We start from the raw sequence: 14,508 nt of genomic DNA, 5'->3' as shown, positions 1-14,508 counted from the left end.
AGTATAGCAGTGGTTGGTGACAATGAGCTAGTGGACAAAGCTGGAAGGTTATTCACAAAGCAACCACTAGAAGCTTAAAGCATATTCAGTTATTATGTACTTGGCCCCTGGCCTAATGTACTGCCTCTTCCCTACACCCCTTCCCCGCCTCATTCCCAAGATTACAATGAGCAGTCTTTGGAGAACTGCAGATTAAGATAATTATCCACATTACAGGAGCTGTTATGGGAGGGGGAAAAAAAAAAAAAGAATCCTACTACAAGTTTTCAAAACCCCAATTATATATGTTGTTCCCCTTTTACAATAAGGAATCTAAAGGTTAATGTTTTATATGTTAATTTTTCCAAGTAGACTTGTTACTGAATTCTTCCTCAACATATTGAATAGGATCTCTATCCTAGCAGTTTGATTTCAAACACTTTATGACATCGCATATAAGTTACACAGAAATTCTTGAAAATATCAGGATACCACTCCAAAAACTTAAAGGAATCAAAACTATTTAAATTTTATTTTCAAAGTCTAATTTTAATCCAGACTGAACAAGCAGAAAAGTGAGAAAGCTAACTGTATTAGCAGACACAGATGTACCAAATGTAAAACAGTGGGTTATTAACAGAACTATTTACATGCATATTTACAAGCAATCCTTTTGTACATAAGTTTTACTTTTAGTTAGTTGGAAAAAGGCTTTTGACATTAGGTACAAATATTTTTAAATAGGGCTGAGGTGGTACTACATTATAGTAAAATATTAGAAAAGTGATCCTCGGGATGTATCAATTATAAAGCAGGTGAAAACTTGAGTGACAAAGATCTAGTAAAATTCTCTAGTAAAAAAGTCAATGTAACTCATGCTACAAAATAAAAATGAAAGCCATATAAATAAAGCAAAATAATGTTCTAGGCTTTAGGGTAATGAAGTTGAGGGGAGGAGGGAAGAACAATACTAGAATTGCAATAAATCCTAAGTGAAAAATCTGGTTTAGTTGGGAGTTTTAGGTTTTTTTTTTTTTTTTAATGACATTTTAAAAGCCCTTGGTTATCAAATAGCATCTGGATATGTAAATCAGTTAATATATTCTAAGACTTTAGTGCTAAAGATTTTCATGATTGTGATCCATATGTGAAACCCAATTTATTAAGACAATGTAAAACTAAATGAAAGCTATATACTCATCTAAAAAAGGATGCTACATTTTGCAATAAGATGTATTTCCAGGCTAAGACTTTTTCCTTCAAGAAAAGTAGAATTTAAAGGTTAAGCTTCTAACCAACTAGCAAAATTTACTTTCAACATTTCATTTATTTCAAAATCGATTTTATTGCAGCCAAAACAGTGGAATTAACTGTACATAATAAACTATTATATATATATACACATTTTAAGTTATAGGGAATAAAGTTTATTTTGGCAGATAGTGTTAAACAAAATTAAAGTTGCATACATTAGTAACATAACTCAACATCCTTAATTTGGTATAAGTGTGACATTTTCCTGTTTTCCTGTGTTCTGCTAAATCACCATAACCTAAACTGCTTTATAAAACTGATACGTTGAAATTTAGCTTTACTGTTTTCGCTTACGCTCTGATTCCAAACAAAACTTTTCATAAGCTTCTTCTATCTCTGGGTCCATCTCATCATCAATATCATCCAAGTATCTATGAAAGAAATGAATAGTCACAATTTTAATGTTTTTCAATTCAGAAATATCTAAGATGCTAAGCCACACACACAAAAATATGGTGATATAACTTTCTTAGGGTGTTACAGAATACAAGCACTTTTCGGAATTACATACATGTCAGTACTCAGACAACCAACCAATCTGAGGAGTCACATTTTACACTGGATTCCAAGTCTGAAGTTCGAAGTTAAGCTTCTGTTATACTTTTAGGCATGTTAAATTTTAAGTTTTATTTAAGTTATCTCTTAAGTTCATTTAAGTTACGTGAGGCTCACCCACAACCCCAAGATCAAGAGTCACAAGCTCTTCTGGACTGAGCAGTCAGGTGCCCCGACATATGTTAAAATTCTTAACCTACCCTAAAAGTTAATTCAAATTCCTGACATAAATTTGGGAGCTCAAGGTATTATTTTCATCAATTTACCTTAATCACTCTATAACTAGAACATAATTTCAGATATGGCATTTACCTCTACTGATGCAATATTTTATGTTTACTTAAGATCAGAAATGGCATTCCTGAAATGACCATTTAGTCACATTCCCATTTATTTGGAATAACTTTCGTAACAGGCAGCTACCTTGAAAATCATCTATCTCAGAATTTTTCAACTATTGGGTAGTGTAAAATGATGAAAAACAAAGCCTTCCACAGTTAAATATGGGTGTAAAAATTTAAAGCATTCATTAAGGATTTAACATCTTCTGACTACTCATAGCCATCTTAAAAAGGGGTACTTTTTAAGGGGTACTTAAAAAGTAGGGGTACTACTATCATGTCCATTCTTTTCAAGTAATCTCTATGCCCAAAATGGGGCTCAACTCACAACTCTGAGATCAAAAGTCACATGCTTTACTTACTGTGCCAGCCAGGTACTCCTATCATCTCCATTTTAGAGATAAAAGATTCTGGGAGGATGCTAAATACTGTAAGATTTGGGTTAAGTATGTGGCATAGCCAGAATCTGATTCCAAATCTTTTCCCTTTTCTACACTTTTCCTCTACAACAACATGCTGTGTATGTCTCTTTACCCCACAACAATCCTTTCCACCTACATGTGTGACTAAACAAATCTTGCCAATCCTATCAACTGCTGATGGTCTTTTTGTTGTTCTCTCTCCATTTCGCGTACAAGGCCATATGTTGAAATGGCCACAAGTCTATCAGGGCAAGAGCATGTAATACTTACCAAGCAAAACTTTAGAGGACAACCTGAAATTCAAGGTCAAAAACAGTCTGAACTTCCAGTGGTATACCCACCAGGGTTGAACCTTTTTCTTAATTGTGTTTGAGTTCTTACATCCCTGTATTTTTTTTTTAAATTAAACTAGTATGTAAAAATATCGTAACATCAGAGGATCTCAAACAGACTTATAAATATCACTAGATGGAGGATATAATAAAAGTGGTTCACTTTTTTAACTTACAACATACAGGAGATGAGACATAAAAATTAAGTCAGATTTAATTTATTCCCTCCTCCACTAAAGAAGAGGAGAACCTGAATAACTGGCCCAAATTCATATAAACTACTAAGAGCTGGAACTAAACCTCATGGGTTCTTGGTTCTTCTGTAAGCCAAAGTAATATGATAAGGGAGTAACAAAGATTTTATTACAAAGAATGGCAGGTAGGGATTGAGCTATGTGAAGAGGACTATAGCTTACACATTCCCATCATTCCAAACACTTACCGAGTTACCGAGTTATTATTAAGTTACGTTTTCTTTAATCTTAATTCATCCTTTCAATAGCTAAGATCTGAGTCTTTTACTCTGTGCCAGGAGATGGTTCTAAGTATAGATGTATTCTCATTTAGTTCTTTTTTTTCTCCTTTAGTTCTTAAAAAGAACTCAAGGAAGGGTCTACTATTTCTAATTTTCCAGATGAAAAAACAGGCATAGAATTTGCTTTAGATCTTCCAATATTAGAGTTGAATTGAATCTATTTTACAAAACTATGCTTGAGTATACTACTACTTTAGTTTTTCCCCTTCAAACATGTACATTTTCAGAATCATAGTTTGTGTTTTCTAATATAATTTCCTGAAAATATTTGGGAAGTATTACATATATAACGTTGTAACACCCTCAAAAATATGCATTCTTCATCTACCCTTTTCTAATATAAACTCCATCTACAAACTATGGCCACAGAAATATCACAAAGTTAATAGCTAAAAAGAACTTACGGATCACCAGCCCCTGATAAATCTGTCCCATTTTCTTCATAATCTGGAAAAAAGTCTTCTCTTTCAAGTAACTCTTGATATTTCTCTTGGTAATCTATAAAAAAGTTTTAATAATTAAATGCCGACAAAAGTCATAAAATGGACATTAAAAAAGTCATAAAAAATTCTGTGATATTAGTTTTCATTTAAGTAGAAGCATTGTTTAAATAGCACTAAGCTTCCAGTTGCATATTTAATAACATTTACAAAACTTATATTCCAACGGGCTTGCTTTTGCCACCTGCATGCTCATAAATCTTCACTGTAATATTCTTCTGATTATATGTTGTAAATAAAGCCACTGTTAATATGCCAGAGTACATGTCACAGCCAATGTATATGCTGCTTATTCTCTCTGCTGCTTCTTTCCGTAAGACAAAATATTGGTTATATAACTTGTTGGCAAAGAACATGTTCTTCCATATTCCTGTTCTTCCTTCCACAAGGAAGGATTTTAATCAAATAGTCTGGCCTCTAGCTCCCCTTACTCTTTCCTGAGGAAGTAAAGTGAGCTAGCAGCTAAGAGCCACTGGCCCATGCTTCTCAATTATATTAGCTAACCCAGCAAAGGTTCTGAACACAGGGGATTTTCTCTTTCCTCAGAGACAGCTGGAAAGTAGCTACCTGATAAATGTTTCAGCTATACGAACTTTCCCTTGGTTGGGTTCTTCCAAGGCGATACAGGTAATATTATAGCTATCCATCTGCCAGCTGTCTTAGGCAGAGTTACTGAGTATCTTTTAAGATTAGCATGTCTGTACAGAGTACTTATCTCTGAATAATAAAATAGATCATGTGCATTAAAAGTAGTTACCTTAAAATAGGATTCTTGTGAACAACAGCTACCTCAGATTTCAGTAAGATAATGTAATTACATTAAACCATATTTTCCCCAGGATTGCCAGTCTCTATTAAACTAATTCCAGGTTAAGGGGTTGGTGATATTCTGACATCCAATTTTGGCAATTTGGAGACAGTATTAACCATAGAACCTTCCTGCAACAAATACATGAGGTAACAGACAAAAGAAACATTCTTTTAAATGCATAGATGAGTTCACAAAGAAGAAAGCCAAGTTACCTCATGACTAATAAGGGCACTAAAAACCATATGTACCTACTATAGCCAGGAGGCTGGCAGACCACATGACTTAGTAACCAAGGGACTTGGATTTAAAAACCCACAGATCAGAAAGCAAGGTCTTGACCCCATGTGAAATGGAGATGGAATTCAGGCCCAAGCCCATTTCTCCCTACAAACCCAGGACCTTCAAAGGGTGGATATCTCAAGCAAAAGATGGACCAGGAAAAAAAAAAAAAAAAAGGAAAATACTCTGGTGGCAAAGAGAGACAGCAAAGAAGCTTGTTGGTCTCTTCTGGATTTGGAGTGGAAACAGAAGTACTCTGAAGAAACTGGATCCTCAGAGAATTTGTAACAATGGGCCTGCTCCTCAGATTTCTACTCCCCACATATAAAAACTTGTTCCAAAATCAGCTTTACCCCTGTGACTCCTTGGAGGTATAGATGTTGTTACTACAAACCAAGCCATAAGGACTCTTCATGAAAAAAACAAAAACAGTTAAAACAGGAGAACAGTCATAAAGGGCCATAATATAATTTCAAATGGTTTAGAAAAAAGTATGGACAGAACAAGTGATCAAATAGAATAAACGTTAACAGGTACATCTGAATAATGAGTGTTCTTTGTACAATTTTTACTTTTGTAACTTTTCTGTAAGTTTGAAATCTTTCCCCCCAAAAAACATTTTAAGACCATTAAATATCAGATTGCAGTAAAAGTAAATTTTATGTGATAATCAAAAGTAAAAGCAGGGTTAGAATTAAAGGATAGGACAAAAATGTGAAACAAAAATAAGCATGTTTAGAATGAGGGGAAAAAAAAGGACTTAAAATTTTAAAGATCAAGATACTTTGAACAAAACGCAGGAACGAAATTTAAAAATTAAATTTCTATAAACAAAAGTATCACTAGAAAGACCAATAGGTCAAACAAATAAGACACAGATGAAGAACAAAGAACCAAAATGATATAGGGTAACTTTGAAAAATAAGAAAATCTGTCTTACCAGACATGGCAAGATTTAAAGTAAAGCAGTAATTAAGACCTCAGAGTTGGTATTCAGACAGACAAAAGATCCACATGCACAGACACAAGGATAAGATACAAGTTTATAGAGGAGGGACACCATACACATCAGAGGGACATTTTACTTAGGAGAGAGGATGGATAACAACACCTGTTGCTGAGAAAAGAGGACATGGAAGAAACACTTAATTCCTACTACATCCTTCATAAAAATTAGCCAGATGGATAAAGACCTAAATATAAAAAGCAAAGAAGACCTTTAGAAGTAAATGGAATTTGACAGTAATAAGAAAACTTTCTTAGCCACAGAGAGCTCCAGGAACAAAACAGATTTACATGAAAACTCAAAGCTTCTATAGGACAAGACAAACAGAATGGAAAGAGAGCATATACTGGGAGAAGCACAGAGTCACTTTTCAGGTTATGTAAGGAATTACAAATCCATTAAGAGACAAATGATCCAAGAGAAGTATGGGCAGAGAACACAAACAGGCAATTCTACAAAGGAAAAAAACAAATGTCAATGGAAACAGGAGAAGAAATTCATTGTGACTAGCAAGGAAATGAAAGTTTGCAATTTTGTACAAGCTAACTGACAACAATTAAGTCTGGTAGTAAGTGTTGCCAAGGATGAATAACAGGAACCCTCACATTCTGCTGGGGGCAGATTATATCTATATATAAAAAGCAGGAAAGCAGGTAGGCAACACCTCGTGAAATAGAAGATGCACATAACACATCATGTAGCAACTGTATTTCTTCACCCTGAAGAAACTCCTGCATGTGCACAAGGACGACTTAGGGACTGTATAGCACTGTCTACAGTACCGAGTGTGAACCACCCAACTACCCTGAAATCGGGACCTGGGACCTAGAACCTGCGGTTTACTCTGAGTACAGGGTTACTTGGAATTTAAAATGAACCAAAGCGGGATGCCTGGGTGGCTCAGGCCTGATCCCAGAAATCTGGGATCGAGTCCCGCATCAGGCTCCTTGCATGGAGCCTGCTTCTCCTCCCTCTGCCTGTATGTCTCTGCCTCTCTTTCTATGTCTCTCATGAATAAATAAATCTTAATAAAATAAAATGAACCAAAGCTATATATACTCACATCAATGTAGATAAATAGCAAAAACACTGAATAAAAAATAAGTTGCAAAAGATGTGCACAGTAAGGTACCATTTAGGTTAATACTATGTATGATACACTGTATACAGACATATAGAAAGTAAAAAGACATCACACTGACCCCAACTTCCGGATGAATTACCATTACCTCTGGAAGGGAAGTAATGGAAGGACTGGCATTGGGGCTGAGCAATGAGTCCCAGGACAGAGTAGTTTACTAGTTATCTGTAGAGTCCTATTTAAGAACACCTGAAGTGTATATTAATATAGCAAAATGACATTGGTTTAACCTTGACAGTGAATCAAAAGATCCATTTTCTGTGGTATATATATATATTTTTAAGATTTTTGAAGATCTCCCTCCAAGGGAGCCAGGGCTCAATCCCACAAGAGATCATGAGCTGAGCCAAAAGGAAGACTAAGCCACCCAAGTACCCCATGTGGTTTTTATATTTTTTGAGTGTTTCATAATTTTAGGTTGTAAGATAAGCAGTCCTTTCCACCTCACAGGATAGTCAGTACCTGCGATCCAGAGGAAAAAAGTGGGAAGATCCCAACAATAAGCTGGTTTTAATCGTTATCAAATGGGAAAATTTCCTCTTGTTCATCCCGCAGTCTCATTTATCACAATTAAAGCAATCTTTCTACAAATGGCCCTTTTCTGGAAGGGGAAGTGTGTGGAGATTTAGATTTTAATTAACTCTGACCTACTGACATTTAATGAAACCCATTAATTCTCAGTATCTGCAAGGATCTACAGGAACAAATGTTGTACACTATGCAGTGAGCTAGAACCATCTTTCCCTTCTATTTTAAGCTTACAGTATAAAAGTGGAATACTAGAGTAAACATAAAAATGATTGCATTTAATTGCGGGATTCTTCCAACGCACTGTCAGGGTGACAAGATAATATACATGGAGTCGGACTTTCCATTTGAAGTGGTTCAAAGTGGTGGTCCCTGTGAAGAATATTCTATATGAAATAAACATTTAGCCTGTACCTTAGAACAACGTGCCCACCTCAAAAAGCTACAACCTCATACTGGCGAGCATATGGTTCTCTAGAATTTACTAGCTGACCAAGAAACAGGGTAAAGCACCGTGAAACCAACCTACCTGGATCAGCCGCGGTGAAAGGAACACCATCAGAGGTATAAAATGTTGGTTCATTCTAGGATGAATCAAAGTGATACAAATATGTAATCATTTCAGAATTGTTTTAAAAGCACATTAATTAATGAAGGTCACTCATCTGCATCTGATTATGCAAGAACAAGCAAAAAACTAGCCTTCTAATAGCTATTTTCATTTCACTGGGAAAGTCTATGGTTTTCAGATTTCTATTCTATTCTCTCAAGTTCCCATGGCTATAACCCTGCTGTCTATTCTCGGTCACACTCGTGATGAATTGTTTTGTTGTGCACTGTGATTTAGCATTGTGTCAGCTGATTTTCACTTGTGTTCTCCTCTCCCCATCATTTTTTAAAAGAATTTCCATGGCTGGGGTTATAGGAGCATTTCTCCACTATTGTGCTGTGTTTGGTCATGTCAGGAGCATCAGGCATCATTGGCCTGGTGATCACTTTTCTTAATTTACTACAACATGCAAAGTAAAAGTTTGAGATATAGGCCTCTGGTTATAAATTCTCTGCAAGGGCAGCCTGGGTGGCGCAGAGGTTTAGCGTCGCCTTCAGCCCAGGGCCTGATCCTGGAGACCCGGGATCGAGTCCCATGTCGGGCTCCCTGCATGGAGCCTGCTTCTCCCTCTGCCTGTGTCTTTGCCAATCTCTCTGTGTGTCTGTGTCTCTCATGAGTAAATAAAATATTTAAAAAAATAAAAAAATAAATTCTCTGCAAGAACTTCTTCCCATAATCCCTACACTCAACTGAGTCCAAGCCTTATCAATTTCCCCCGCCACCAGATGGATCTTTCTCTAGTCCACCCTTTCCTTAGAGGATTCCATATTTCTTCTATTTACCTGGCCTGCTGGCTACCATGTAACCCTAAGCCAGTTGAAACAGTTATTAGCATTAAACTCTGAGAATGCTTTTTTTGAGAATATCTTTATGTACCTCATCTAGAAATTTCCAAAACTGGATCCAAGCAATAAACAAAACTTAAAATGTAAACGCTGGCATACCATAAAATAGTTAGGATCATTTTCTGGTGTTGCTTCTCTGTATGTTGAAGTTGCATGGACTCTACCCCAGTTACTTGACCGGAGTTCTACAAGCTTCAAGAGCATCTGTTTCACATCTCTGCAGACAGAAATTGAAAAGGAGTTAAGTTTATCTACCAAAGTGTTGTCAGATTCTAGAATACCAGACTCCTAAAACTTTGTTTCATAAATTTAACATATACATCTAAGTGCTTTGATTTTTTAGACATTTCCTATACTGATTTTTTTTTAAAGCAGTCTTGAAATTTGTTCCATCTAACTGTGACTATATGGTTCATAAAGGCAGTACCTATCCAGCATTTTTAGACCTCCTACTGGAATTACAGTATTTTACCCAAGAATTTATGGAACTATTTAAAGCTGGAATCATTTTACTTTCCAATAGACTCCCTATCTTAACACAGGAAAATCTTAACTTTTTCAATTTATAAACACAACTGAACAAAAAAGGCCAGGTGTGCAGAAGCCATATGTAATATACCTTTAAAGAAAATATTTCTGTCAATTTGGAAGATTTCAATTCTTCTGATGGTAGCATATATAACACATTAAAAAACAACCCCCAGAGAAAAAGAAAGTGAGATCCACTGCTTAGCTACCCACCTGCTGCAATTTGCATCTAGGACAACATTTTCAATTCTCTGAATAATTTCTTCCATATCATTCTTTCCTTTCTCCTTCCAGGCATCTTCCAAAACTGACCCTGTCAACTAAAAAAGCAGGTATCAGTAAAATAAGGAATTCAATAAAGTACAAAAATTCTAAAAAGTATTGGTAGCAGTTCCAACATTCTTTGAACAAAATGAATTCGGTAAGTTAAATATTCCCAATTATTCTCCACCCTCTCATGAGATTTTCTCAGGAAATTTCTACACCCTCTGTTCTTTTTGACTGAGAGAACTAAAGCAGAACCTGAATCATAGGTTTTGTGTGTCAATGACTATAAGGTATATTCCCTTTGTGACTAAGTTTGGCTATAAAATTTTAATCAACATTTCACTTCTTGGGGATCCCTAGGTGGCTCAGCGGTATAGTGCCTGCCTTCGGCCCAGGGTGTGATCCTAGAGACCTGGGATCGAGTCCCACATCGGGCTCCCTGCATGGAGCCTGCTTTTCCCTCTGCCTGTGTCTCTGCCTCTCTCTCCCTCTCTGTGTATCTCATGAATAAATAAAATCTTAAAAAAAATTCACTTCTTGAAATATGCATTAAGTACAGAAGCTCTGAATTAGAAAGAGATACAAACCTCAGGAAAAAGCGTTAAGGACATAAACCAGTAATTCATAGAAACAAAGACTAAGAAACATGCAGAAATGCTTAAATTGGCGAATGATCAGGAAAATGCAAAATGAGATTATCGTTTTTACTCATCATCCATGACAAAACAAACCAGGACTGATTATATCCATCACTGATAAGAATATATGGGGAAAGTGGTGTACTCATTCACTGTTGGTAGGAATACACTTTGGTTTGGCATCTAGAAGGGAAAATTTGACATTGCTTCTCAAATTAAAGTATACTATGCTCATTGACCTACCAAATCTATGTGTAGGAATTAAACTTACATAAACAACTGCACATATAGAAACAAAGTTACTGAAGAAACAGGTAAATCTTTTGTGTCATGCAAAAATCGAGGATCTTCATTAGATAAAAAAAAGTCACAAAGAATGAGATTTTATGAGGGCACACATACTGACATGGGAAAGAAAGGAAATTTAGGAGATGGAGGTGAAAGATTTCCATTTTTTGCTTCTAAATTTGGATTCTCACATGAAAAAAACTAACCAACCAGTACAGGCATGCGTAGCTCAGTTGGTTAAGCATCTGAATCTTGGATTTTTGGCTCAGGTCATGATCTCAGGGTTGTGAGACTGAGCCCACATTGGGCTCTGTGCTCATCTTGGAGTCTATTTTTCCCTCTCCCTCTGCCCCCACCCAACCCTCCATCCTGCTCCTGCATTCTCAAAAAAATAAGATACATACTGTTTTTCCAACATTTAAATTCAAGAGCAAAGCAAAATGTCAATATTTAACTTAAACAATCTTGAATTCACTGCATACTATATATACTTTCCTTCCTCTAAATCATATATGAATGGGTAGAAAAGTTAATTTTAAGGAAAACCTAAGTAAAACCTACCTTCAGTAATTTTACCGCACAAATTAAGTTGTCATCCATAGGATTAGAAAAGAGGGCATTCAGCAACTCCCGAAGACCAACCTGAAGAATATCTGCTCTTGTAACCTGTCCATTTGTTCCCTTGATCTTTTGGGGAAAAAAAATGAAAAATAACTATGGCAAAATATTGCAACAGATAAATAAGTGGTCTAACATGTTGGCAAAAATAAGTGTTCTAAGTTAAAACAAAAATCAGAAATGCTTTGTTTTGGGATCCCTGGGTGGCGCAGCAGTTTGGCGCCTGCCTTTGGCCCAGGGCGCGATCCTGGAGACCCGGGATCGAATTCCACGTCGGGCTCCCAGTGCAAGGAGCCTGCTTCTCCCTCTGCCTATGTCTCTGCCCCTCTCTCTCTCTCTCTGTGTGTGTGTGTGTGTGTGTGACTATCGTAATTAAAAAAAAAAAAAGAAATGCTTTGTTATCTTCAAGTGTAAAATAAAATAAGTTAGACTTATTTTACACATTTATAAGACCTCTACTACAATTACTAAGCCACAGGTAAAATTTTCCATTTATTACAAATAACATCTAGTCAGGATAATCTAAGCATCTTTTATAAATTACTGCTTCATAAAGCATTCTCTGGTCTATTAAGTTATCACCTTTTTGGGAACGTGCAGCACTATTACTCCTTTTATACATTTAAAAATACTGTTTTGCATCAGAATGGTCTAATACTATAGCTTAGACTGGCTGGAGAACCAGAAGAGCTGTAGGCTTAGGACCCATAACCTCATCTTTATAATCCCCACAGACATGGCATCATTAGGTCCAAATAAACACTCAACTGCATTTTTAACGTGATTCTTAATTTTCAGCATATTTTAGATGAATGCTTTTATTTTGGCTTATATAAAAGTTAAACTGGAAAAGATTAATGGAGAAATGTTTTTTTAAAAATGAAGTCCATCCAGAGGCACCTGGCTGGCTCAGCTGGCAAAGCATGTAACTCCATCTCAGGATTGTGAGTTCAAGCTTCATGCTGGGCATGGTGCCTACTTCAAAGAAAAATTCAATGCCAAAAAAAAAAAAAATTAAGTCCATCTGTGGGTAAAGAGGGATAGTAAATTAGGCACTAGACTGGACAGAGACCTTGCAGATGCACTGACAGCAAGATGTACATTTGATGGTGGATTCGTGGGTATTTTCAGTGGTGCTTACAATTAAATCTTCAAAGTTAAAGGAGGTATAATCTGTCTCTGGGATTAACTAGTCAAAGAAAAAAAAATCAGGCAAATCCATTACAAAGTAATATTTAGCACTTAGTTGCCTACTAACATATATCCAAGTATATTACCAATTTACATACCTGTTTAGCTATAGACTTCAAACAAATGTATTTTATGTGGATGATTACTACATAAAATGGGACCAAGAAGAACAGTCCTGGGTGAATTGGGGTGGAAAGAACTCTAGTATTCTAGTGTCCCTCCCCCCAACCTTTTAGCTCAAAGCTTTGTGTTCTGCAGAGTAAGTTGCTTTTGAGCCACCATCTGAAAGTCAACATACAAAATGTGTGAATTTAAAAGGTATGATTAACTGTATTTCAAGAGCTTAAACTTGCACGGAAACCATAGCTTTCCAAAAATACAGATTTAAAAATTCTCAGTAACTACTTCCCAACAGCCTCCGTACAAACAGGAGAAACAAACATTACAGATGGTTCCATTAGAATGCAGGCAGGCATTAGAGTGAGCAGCCACTGAGGTGTTATTTCTCTTTCATCCACCTTTTGTTTCACTTTACTGTTGTCCAAGGATAATGTAAATACAAATTCCGTATTAAAAAATCAGTTTATGTTCCCAGGCTGTTAGTGCTTAAGAGAATTTCTCCTCACCTCCAGGTTAAGGTAAAGTTCTCCCAGGAAGAGGACAAACGCGTGGAATCGTTTCCGAGTCACTTCGTCCCCTTTTGCAGCTTGATCTTTAACTTCATATTCAGTTCGACATCTAATGAAGATATACCTTTTATAATCCGACAGTGATTTGTTTTTTGAACAAACAAGACCAGCTGTCGGGTTCGCTGTCCGCAAGCAATACAGAGACAAGTATGATGCACTAGTGCCCTGACTCTCCAGAGTAAAGGATGTTCCTGTCTTTTGTAGAGACCAGAACATGCATCATCTTTTCATACTAAGATTCCTAGTTTTAAGAAACTAATGAGTTTATTTTCAACTATTCTTATCAGATCAAGTTTGTAACCTGTTGAAGCAACAGAAGTTTCATGAGGTTCATTGCATACTGGCACCAAAAAGGAAATGCCTTGCTTTTGTCCTACAGGTTTTTCAAGGAAGCACTGTTTTACTCAAATTATCACTATAAATGTTCCACTCTGAATATATGAACTTTCAAACACATTTTTAGAAAATATATAAATGGTCTCCAACTAAGCTGAAAATAAAATGTATTCTTATTAAAGTACATTATCCTTGTAATTTCCATTTTACAAATCAGAGAAAGGAAAAGTCTCCAACTCAAACTCACATAGAAACAAAGCAATTAGTTTGGTCTCAATATCCCAGAGACCAAAGGGGTCAAATAACTTAGTTTCCCCTGATTTATTTTCTTGACTTGCTTGGCCCATCTGCCATTTCACAAAGTATCTAAAAAATCACCATAAACCTGTCATTGCCCATGTCAGTGAATTTTATTATCAGCTGTTATTAAAAATGATTTTTTTAGGGCAACCCGGGTGGCTCAGGGGTTTAGTCTGCCTTCAGCCCAGGGCGTGATCCTGGAGACCCGGGATAGAGTCCCACGTCGGGCTCCCTATTTGGAGCCTGCTTCTCCCTCTGCCTGTGTCTCTGCTTCTCTCTCCTCTGTGTTTCTCATAAATAAATAAATAAACAAACAAATAAATAAATAGTTAAAATAAAAATGATTTTTTAGATGTACTTTAAATGTTTATCAATTTGTCAATATATATTTTTTTATCTTTATTAAGGTGGTAAAAAAACCTTAAGCTATCACGTCATGTGTTTTGTAAAGCTGA

General features: G+C 36.1%; 1 protein-coding gene across 7 annotated transcripts in view; it reads right to left on the bottom strand.

Annotated features, from left to right (window-relative positions):
* Positions 1-483: 483 nt before the first annotated feature.
* Positions 484-14,508, bottom strand: part of PAIP1 (poly(A) binding protein interacting protein 1) — a 29,746-nt gene continuing 15,721 nt past the window's right edge. For 4 of the 7 annotated variants that reach the window (XM_077896043.1, XM_077896042.1, XM_077896040.1 and 1 more), the window contains exons 5-12: positions 13,355-13,466; positions 12,610-12,726; positions 11,481-11,606; positions 9,940-10,046; positions 9,298-9,415; positions 8,273-8,327; positions 3,883-3,976; positions 484-1,664 (exon numbers count right to left, since the gene is read on the bottom strand). In XM_077896043.1, coding sequence (XP_077752169.1) covers positions 1,571-1,664; positions 3,883-3,976; positions 8,273-8,327; positions 9,298-9,415; positions 9,940-10,046; positions 11,481-11,606; positions 12,610-12,726; positions 13,355-13,466 — 823 coding nt within the window. In that variant the 3' untranslated portion in view covers positions 484-1,570. Of the gene's footprint in view, positions 1,665-3,882; positions 3,977-4,735; positions 4,918-8,272; positions 8,328-9,297; positions 9,416-9,939; positions 10,047-11,480; positions 11,607-12,609; positions 12,727-13,354; positions 13,467-14,508 lie in introns of those variants that run through there. The other 3 variants (XM_077896039.1, XM_077896044.1, XR_013378556.1) reach the window with 2 other exon arrangements.

Source organism: Canis aureus, chromosome 4 (genome assembly GCF_053574225.1).
Source record: "Canis aureus isolate CA01 chromosome 4, VMU_Caureus_v.1.0, whole genome shotgun sequence".
Lineage (NCBI taxonomy): Eukaryota > Metazoa > Chordata > Mammalia > Carnivora > Canidae > Canis > Canis aureus.
Note: the sequence above shows the minus strand (reverse complement) of the source record. Positions and strands in the feature narration are given on the sequence as shown.